This window comes from Solea solea, chromosome 3 (assembly GCF_958295425.1).
Source record: "Solea solea chromosome 3, fSolSol10.1, whole genome shotgun sequence".
Classification (NCBI taxonomy): Eukaryota; Metazoa; Chordata; class Actinopteri; order Pleuronectiformes; family Soleidae; genus Solea; species Solea solea.
Genome location: NC_081136.1, coordinates 2,625,525 through 2,634,943, shown reverse-complemented (window position 1 = coordinate 2,634,943; position 9,419 = coordinate 2,625,525). Strand labels below are relative to the sequence as shown.

General features: G+C 43.4%; 2 protein-coding genes across 4 annotated transcripts; both read right to left on the bottom strand.

The window, feature by feature from the left end:
- Positions 1–235: 235 nt before the first annotated feature.
- On the bottom strand, positions 236–4,417 carry irf5 (interferon regulatory factor 5). The gene is made up of 9 exons (XM_058625149.1): positions 4,047–4,417; positions 3,338–3,528; positions 2,766–2,952; positions 2,103–2,128; positions 1,989–2,016; positions 1,637–1,903; positions 1,119–1,508; positions 929–1,047; positions 236–844 (listed from the first exon to the last, which is right to left on the bottom strand). Exons 2-9 carry the CDS (start codon positions 3,509–3,511, stop codon positions 656–658), a joined length of 1,380 nt encoding a protein of 459 aa, XP_058481132.1. The 5' UTR covers positions 3,512–3,528; positions 4,047–4,417; the 3' UTR covers positions 236–655.
- A 382-nt stretch (positions 4,418–4,799) lies between these two features.
- Positions 4,800–9,284, bottom strand: zgc:193726 (uncharacterized protein LOC561161 homolog). Of its 3 annotated transcripts, none has more exons than XM_058625151.1 (6): positions 9,162–9,284; positions 8,113–8,169; positions 6,743–6,799; positions 6,257–6,292; positions 5,501–5,539; positions 4,800–5,025 (listed from the first exon to the last, which is right to left on the bottom strand). In XM_058625151.1, the coding sequence occupies exons 1-6, from the start codon at positions 9,266–9,268 to the stop codon at positions 4,908–4,910; spliced, it is 414 nt and encodes a 137-aa protein (XP_058481134.1). In that variant the 5' UTR covers positions 9,269–9,284; the 3' UTR covers positions 4,800–4,907. The 3 variants fall into 3 exon arrangements, with proteins under 3 accessions (XP_058481134.1, XP_058481135.1, XP_058481137.1); XM_058625152.1 differs by having other exon boundaries at positions 4,800–5,022; XM_058625154.1 differs by lacking the exon at positions 8,113–8,169 and having other exon boundaries at positions 9,162–9,252.
- Between the last annotated feature and the right edge of the window lie 135 nt (positions 9,285–9,419).

Sequence of the window (9,419 nt, the reverse complement as noted above, 5' to 3'; positions counted from 1 at the left end):
GTGTGACATCATCAGAGAGTGCCGCCATGTAGGTTTAACCCAAAAAATAGACAGGGTTAGTTAGCCTGGGTTAGCATTAGCCTGCATGGAAAACCAGATCTGACTTCACGGTTTCGATTTTCAGTCTGTATGTGAACCGGTGGGATCGCTGTGGCCTTCTGGGTAATGTGATGTCGCCGTCTCACCTTGACCTCACATCAGAAAAGTTCCGTCAATGATCAATATAGACAGGAAATCAGGTTGAGGACATTTTGACATTTATTATAAAACACAAACTAATTCAGATGATGTCACTGACGAGTCCACCTGTGACGAAAGTAAAAATCTGAAGGTTCGTCCTCTGGAGACATTGAGGGAGAATATAAAACACGCCTCTGAAATTGACATCGGAACAGTTTAAGGTTCAATTAAAAACATTGGAAATGTTCCTTTATTGTCTTTAAATATTGTGATGGGAAGCGACATGGCGGCATGAAGTTCCTAAAGAGCACAAACGGGACATTAATTCACCATCAGTCATGCCTTTGAAGGTCCTGGTGTCCAGGTGAGTCTTGTGGTTCCAGGTCTAGTGTCGATCAGGACATGTTGGGGTTCCAGGGTATCTGCATGTGTAGATCAGGACATGTTTGGGGTCCAGGAACCCTGGATGTATAGATCAGGACACGTTGGGGGTCCAGGGACCCTGGATGTGTTGGCTCTGCAGGAGCTTCTGCAGCTCTTTAAACTGTGCCACCGTCTGGTCCTTCACGTCCGGGTTGGAGATCTGTAGTCGGATGCTGTCCGTGGACCAGCTGAGCTCTCCAGAGAACATCTCCGTCAGAATTCGAGCCACGACAGGAACCACCTGAGGACAGGAACCACTTGATGAGCCAAGTCGGCCACATCTTTCAGGTAAAAAGTGTTGGAACGCTCCCCACTGTCACATTACCTGGACGATGATCAGTTTCTTCTCCTTTGGTTTGCGGTCCGGCCAGTCCTCCCCAAAGCAGAAGTAGATCTCAAACGGTGGTGGGTTTGGAGCTTCACCTTTCTGGAACAGGATCAAACCTAAAGGACAGAACCTTTATTTAAACGTCTGAACTGAAGAAGATGATGAAGAGACATTTTCGGGTCATCACCTTGCAGGAACTCATTGAGGCTGAACACTTTGATCTTCCTCTCGCGCTCCATGGGGTTCGGTGGACCCTGTTCAGACATACCCGGTCCAGACCAGAACACCTTACACTGACACAGGCGTACGGCATAGATGTCCTGTTCCCACATCTCCAGGATCAGACCTCGGTCCATCACGTCCAGCAGAGCCTCAGTGTAGAACCGCTGCTTCTGGTTCTGGATTTCAGACGTACCTGGGAACAGGACCTGCTGCAGGGTGACCGGTCCAAACAGGTCCACTTGCTCCGGCGTCGGCTCCAGGTGGCCGTAGTACAGCCGGCAGCCTTGAGGGTTGCTGACAGTGAGAGACCCCATCATCCGGCCCCGGTACTGGAACTTCAGGTCTAGATCTGTTACTGTAACAACAGAGAGACCAACATCCTCTGAACTACAACCCTACTGGTCCTTGACCAGGGCAAGGTCCAATATTCAGACTTCCTGCCCAGGGTGTGGTGTCAGATTTAAGGACAGGGGTCATACTCACGTGGGACGCTGCTCAGAAGGTCATACTTCTGAGGCTCTGCCTGGTTCTGGATCTCACCCACACTGTTGGTTTCCATCAGGTCTGGTCCAGCAGAGGGTGGCAAGGAGTCCAGGTCCTGAAGTGTGTTAACTGGTCCATTAAAACTCTGAGCCTGGAGGTCGGAGGTCACAGGGAGGAGTGGTACCGGCGTCATATGGCGACCAAACGGATTCTCCTCCGAATGAGTGGGAAATGAGCTGAAGGGGGCGGAGTCTATGATCCTGGGGTCTGATGAGACATGACATTGTCACACGACATCATCACACGACATCACAAACCAACTTGTTTCCATGGAGACAGAGCAATGACTCACTGATGCTGAGGTCCGTCAGCTTTGGCATCTGAGAAAAAAACGACCAAAGTTCTAAATTTCAAATGTAACAAAATAAAAAATTTTAAAAAATACAATTTTTATTGTCATCTTCACCTCGTCATCGTCGTCATCCACGACATCTGAAGAAGAGAAAACAAAGTCAGACAAGTCATCGTGCAATTAACAGGTAGATGTTGACCTGTGACCTGACCTGCTCTTGCCTGTGTTGACCTATGACCTCACCTGTGTTAACCTAGGACCTCACCTGTGCTCTCGTTTGTGTTGACCTGTGCTCTCGTTTGTGTTGACCTATGACCTCACTTGTGCTTTCACCTGTGTTGACCTGTGCTCTCACCTGTGTTGACCTGTGACCTCACCTGTGCTGACCTATGCTCTCACCTGTGTTGACCTGTGACCTCACCTGTGCTCTCACCTGTGTTGACCTATGCTCTCACCTGTGTTGATCTGTGACCTCACCTGTGCTCTCACCTGTGTTGACCTGTGCTCTCACCTGTGTTAACCTCTGACCTCACCTGTGTTGACCTGTGACCTCACCTGTGCTCTCACCTGTGTTGATCTGTGCTCTCACCTGTGTTGACCTGTGCTCTCACCTGTGTTAACCTCTGACCTCACCTGTGTTGACCTGTGCTCTCACCTGTGTTGACCTCTGACCTCACCTGTGTTGACCTGTGCTCTCACCTGTGTTGACCTGTGCTCTCACCTGTGTTGACCTGTGACCTCACCTGTGCTCTTGCCTGTGTTGACCTGTGACCTCACCTGCGCTGCCCGGCTGCTCACAGACCTCGTAGATCTTGTACGGTTGCACCGGCGTCTCTTTGGTTCCGTCGTATTTCAGCTGAAACTCGCGGCTCTTGTTCAAAGCGCAGCGAAGGTTCGCTTTCCACTTCGCGGGGTCGGGTTCGTCCACGCCCTCCTGATATTTACCCGTCTCCAACGCCCACGCCTGGAAAACAAACACACACAGACGGACAGACAGACAGACAGACAGAGCCACATGACATGGAGGCTCATCTGAAACCTCATGACAATGAACTTCTTTGGATCCAGTTTGAACAGGAAGTCAAAGCAAAAGCAGAAGCAGAAAAGAGGAAGTGACATCATCACTTCAACTTTTACCAGGACTGAGATGAAACTTTTTATGTAGTTAATTTAAAAAAAAAAATAATAATATATATTTATTCATTAAAACTCATCTCATGTTTTGCTGATTCATCATTAAAGTGTTTTCAGCCTCGCGATTGGCTGCAGGTTCCTCAGAGGATAAATGTTTGTTTATCTGTTTGTTTTCAACAAATCCACAGTAACTGATCACAGAGTGTGGGCCAGACCTTGAAGATGGTGTTCTCCTCCTCTGACACTGGCGTGTGGCGCGTCGCGTGTCTCCAGGGGATCTGGAAGAGTCGGTGGTCTGGACTGAGCCACTGCAGACCCGGGTACCTGCGGCTGTCCACCTGCGCCACCAGCCACGGCTTCAGGCGGATCCGGCGAGGCTGAACGCTCATGGTGGACGACGGCGAGGCTGAGGGGGGAGGACATGGTTACCGTGGCAACAGTGTCATGTGGAAAACACACTAACCTGAGTGAGTGATCAAAACACACACACACACACACACACACACCTGATAATTAAAAGTGTGATCAATGTGATTTTGTTTAGATCACATCAGATTGATCACCCGATCGCCAGTAGTCCTCATGGGGACCAAAACCTGGCAGAACCTCCTTTCTGAGGAACTGGTTTAAGTTAGGAGTGGTTATGGTTAAGGTTAGCAATACAGCTTTGGTTAGGCTGTGTGCAAAAAATGGAAGTCAATGTAAATTCCTGACAAGAAAATAGCTGAACTTGTCAAGACCAGTAGTACTCATGGAGACCAAAACCTGGTCCTAATGAGGCAGAACCTCATTTCTGGGGTTAGAGCAAACATTTAAAATTGAGTTAAGGTAAGCATTTACTGGTTCTTGTTAAGGTAAGGGATTAGTTGTCTTAAAAGAATAGCTACACGAGCCCTGTGGGTGGGTGCAGTGATTTGGACTCACCTGTTCCAGGTCACGGGTTCAGATCTTAATCTTCTGAAGCTTCACGGTGACGTCAAAAAACAACAACAAACAAAAAACCAACGAACAAACGTCCGGTCGCGCGGGTCAACGACTTTTTAAACCCGTGAACAAGCTCGAAAAATCGAAACACTCTAATCCGGGTCAAGCCGAAAAAACGCCGAGGCTACTTCCGGTATGATCGCGCACGACTTTAAAAAATAAAAGCTCGTCAGTTACGAGGGAACGTGAAACCAGGGAGTTACAGGATTGTATTGTGAGGCTGTTTCCTGTTAGCGCCATCTCCATGTGCATGACTTAACTTAAGTGTGAAAGGTTTTTTTTCTTTTACAGAAGTTTGATCAAAACTTGTGGCTCCGCCCTTCCTGCTTCCGCCGGAAACTAAAAACAGCAACACTGACAACTGATCAGTGCGAAAGACGATTAATAATCAATAATGAATCAATGTAAATAAAAATAACAGGATAATTATGAATTTACTAGTGTGTTAACATCAGCAGTATTATTTAAATGTAAATATTCGATATGATTTATTTATAGACTCTGTGTTTTGATTATGTATTGATCAGTGGGGGCGTGGTTTCCAGGACTCCAGAAGAGGAAATAGAGAAAACACCAGTTTTCTCTATGGGCTTTGATGCGGGAGAGTGAAGTGTTTACAAAGTGAATTTAACTGACAGATTCTTATGTTTGTCTCTTTTGTGTTTGTAAACAAAGGAACCAGAACCAGAACGCTGTGATCTAAAGTAAGTTTTATTCAGCTCATTAACAACAAGGACGTCACATGGTCAGACCGTGACCCCGGTGACCTTGTCAATCTGATTATTGATGATCGATCAGCTGTCATTTCTTCCCGTAGCTGAACGGGTCTCTCGTGAAGCTGCCCGCGGTTTCATCACCAGTCTGGAGGGAGTGGCCGAGGTTTGCCAAGGCACAGGACGGAAGAAAGCATATCGAGCTGCTGTACAGGTGAGACAGAGACCACGTGAGACAGAGACAGAGACAGAGACCACGTGAGACAGAGACCAAGCGAGACCCAAGGCTTGAGTGTGTGTTCACTGCTAGTGTGACGGGTGAAATGCAGAGGTCAAAGGTTAGATGGAGACCAGGTAGGAAAGATGAGACAGAGACCAGTTGAGACCAAGACCAGGTCAGACAGAGACTAAATGAGACGGAGAAGACGGGTGACTATTGACATTCCCGTGTTGCAAGAGAAATGTGTGATGTCTGATCAGGGAACTTTTATTTAGATGGAAAGTTCATCACGTTTCCTTTGGCCCCACCCCTTTACTTCCCCTCTCAAAACAACAAAACAAACAAAAACCAAACAAAAACAAGAATAGTCGGCGTGAAAGGGGATCTGGAAAATAGGGCGTCTAATTATAGGTTTTTGATTACAACAGATCAGAGTATTGATAATGTCACAGATGACTCACGCAAAAGTAAGCTTCAAATCATATGAGAGGTTCCGCCGTCTGGTGAAAGAAAGAAAGAAAACAAAAAACATCAGAATGAATCAGAGAACGCAGATTTCATCTATACATTCTATATAAATCATATTTCAGATGTGTATGTACATGTTTTTATGTCTTTGAGGGGACCAAAAAATGTCTTTTCAGGTTTAAGACCTAGTTTTAGGGTCAGGTCAGGGTTAGTTAATTATGATAATTATGTAACTTTTAAATGAGTTAAAACACAATTTCAGATCAATGTGAATTTTTTTTCTCACTATATAGCAGTGTTCCGATCTTGTGTCGCCCGGTGACACACCCATGCTGCACACAGGAAGTGATTTTGTGTAGGAAGTGTCAAAACAGCGATGTTGAGCTAGCAAAAGCAAGGCGACTGCAAACGGGTTGGAAATGGTTCTGAAGAGAATTCTACTGCTTCTGTGCTTCTGCTGCTCGTTCAGCAGTTTGACGGGATAAACGTGTCCTTGAATCCGCCCGCCCCTGCTCTGCTACCGTATACACACAAACGCTCCCTCAGTCAGGTCTGATAGTTTTGAGTCTGTTTTGCTCAGATGTAGGAAACGCAGCAAATAAAAAAAAAAAAGTGCTATATTGTTTTTGTTCAAACAGAGAAAAACAGCAGGGAAAGAACAACAACAACAACAACAACAACAACAGCAGCGATGACAAAAGTTACGTACTGCAGCTTTAATTAAATGTTTGATCTTAGCATTCACTCACCCGGTGATGTTTTTATTAAACTGAAGGTCGTCCTGTCTACACACAAACACACACAGACACATAATATTACTTAAGTAAAAGTCTTAAAGTATACTTAAGTATCAAAAGTAATTTTCTGATATAAAATGTACTTAAGTTTTAGAAGTAAAAGTTATAAGATAAGAAGTTAAGATTGAGCCATGGTGGCTCAGTGGTAGGGCGAGTTGTTGAAAACTGTCGTGTAAAGCAGCTCATCAAGACTGGAAAAGCTCTATATAAATACAGACCATAATACCAACTCTTCTTCTGATTTTATTTGGTAGTAACAAAGAGAGTTAGAGGAACTGTATCGGATTAAAAGTAAAACAGTTGCTAGTAAAACAAATAACAAAGTAAAAGTACAGATACGTGAATTTTGTACTTAAGTAACAGTAACAAAGTATTTGTATGTATCAATATCAGACTATTTTGATTCTAAACACAACGTCATCGTGCTCTCTGACTCACCTGGTGACGTTTCCTTGTTTCTGCTGTGGAACATTTGTAGCGTTGGAATAATCCGATCTGCACACACACGAGAATTCACACATTTTCTACCATGGCACAATATTTAAGTTTTTGCCAATATCATAGCAGCATACAGATATTGTGCCGATATATTGTCATAACATGCCGCATTTGAGACATCAGAATTTTTTTTTAATGTCTGCCATTGGGTTTTATTTTCATCGGCGTGGGTTTTATTTACAAGTTTTCCCTTCTGTTAGCATCAACTTCCTGTCCACAGTTTTTGTCTGATCAATTTGAATTTCTGGCGATGGGTAGGTCATCACCCAAGTATGCGCCTATTCAATTTTGGTAAGAATCTACCCACTGGTGACACCGCAAATCAGATCGAAGTTTCAAGAAATCCTAATCACTTTCAATGGGCAAAACTGCAAAAATAATATCATGTATCTCTGTCAAAACTCATCGGATTTGAACGAAATTTGGAATGTGAATGCCGGATCAGACACGCTACCATCTGACCAAGTTTCATCTGGATTACAGATTACAGATTATGAATGTCGGATCAATGTGAATTTTTGGTGATGGGTAGGTCCATAACCAAGTATGCTCCCATTCAATTTTGGTAAGAATCTACCCACTGATGATGCTGTAAAACATGATCAGAGTGCCACGATTTTCTAATTATTTTCAATGGGAACCCCCCCCCATATAACTCTTGTCAAAACTCATCGGATTTGGACGAAATTTGGAATGTGAATGCTGAATCAGACACTCTAACATCTGACTGGGTTTCATCCAGATCTGATCCAGATTACAGATTAGATTTGGCGGTACCATTGTCCCACTGAACAAGCGACATAACAGAATATTGTACAGATACTTGTCAAAAAGTTCTATACAGATCCACAAAGTTCTTCTGGATCTACCCGTCTCACACACACATAATATTACTTAAGTAAAAGTCTTAAAGTATACTTAAGTATCAAAAGTAATTGTCTGATATAAAATGTACTTAAGTTTTAGAAGTAAAAGTTATAAGATAAGAAGTTAAGATTGAGCCATGGTGGCTCAGTGGTAGGGCGAGTTGTTGAAAACTGTCGTGTAAAGCAGCTCATCAAGACTGGAAAAGCGCTATATAAATACAGACCATAATACCAACTCTTCTTCTGATTTTATTTGGTAGTAACAAAGAGAGTTAGAAGAACTGTATCGGAGTAAAAGTAAAACAGTTGCTAGTAAAACAAATAACAAAGTAAAAGTACAGATACGTGAATTTTGTACTTAAGTAACAGTAACAAAGTATTTGTATGTATCAACATCAGACTATTTTGATTCTAAACACGACGTCATTGTGCTCTCTGACTCACCCGGTGACGTTTCCTTGTTTCTGCTGTGGAACATTTGTAGCGTTGGAATAATCCGATCTGCACACACGCACACACAAGAATTCACACATTTTCTACCATGGCACAATATTTAAGTTTTTGCCAATGTCATAGCAGCATACAGATATTGTGCCGATATATTGTCATAACATGCCGCATTTGAGACGTCAGAATTTTTTTTAATGTCTGCCATTGGGTTTTATTTTCATCGGCGTGGGTTTTATTTACAAGTTTTCCCTTCTGTTAGCATCAACTTCCTGTCCACAGTTTTTCTCTGATCAAATAGAATTTCTGGCGATGGGTAGGTCATCACCCAAGTATGCGCCTATTCAATTTTGGTAAGAATCTACCCACTGATGACACCGCAAATCAGATCGAAGTTTCAAGAAATCCTAATCACTTTCAATGGGCAAAACTGCAAAAATAATATCACGTATCTCTGTCAAAACTCATCGGATTTGAACGAAATTTGGAATGTGAATGCCAAATTTCATCTGGATTACAGATTACAGATTATGAATGTCGGATCAATGTGAATTTTTGGTGATGGGTAGGTCCATAACCAAGTATGCTCCCATTCAATTTTGGTAAGAATCTACTCACTGGTGATGCTGCAAAACTTGATCATAGTGCCACGATTACCTAATTATTTTCAATGGGAAATGCCCCCCCCCCCCATATAACTCTGTAAAAATTCATTGGATTTGGACAAAATTTGGAATGTGAATGCTGAATCAGACACTCTAACATCTGACTGAGTTTCACCCGGATCTGATCCAGATTACAGATTAGATTTGGCGGTACCATTGTCCCACTGAACAAGCGACATAACAGAATATTGTACAGATACTTGTCAGAAAGTTCTATACAGATCCACAAAGTTCTTCTGGATCCAGTGGATAAAATGTAAAACTTTCAACACTTTTTCATTTAGGTTTTTCTTATGTTTTAAATTATTTGTTTAAAAAAAAGTGGGAGTGGAATTTTTTTTCTTCCTGGCTGTCAGGAAACACTTATCGCTGGAGTCTCACCTGAATAGAGGAGGAAGAGGACCAGCGGAGACACAAGCCACCATCATCATCATCATCATCATCATGAGACGCGGAGCGACAGACTTCATCTTCATCATCGTCCTCATCCTAGAGAGATAGAGACAGTGAGTGGAGGGCACTCGCCCAGTCTGACTGGATTTATACTGGACACGTGACGTCACCGACCACCAGCTCACAGTCACATGACCTTCTGCTGAGTGATGAAGAAACCTCAAGGTCGTTTTAGTGTTTACCTTC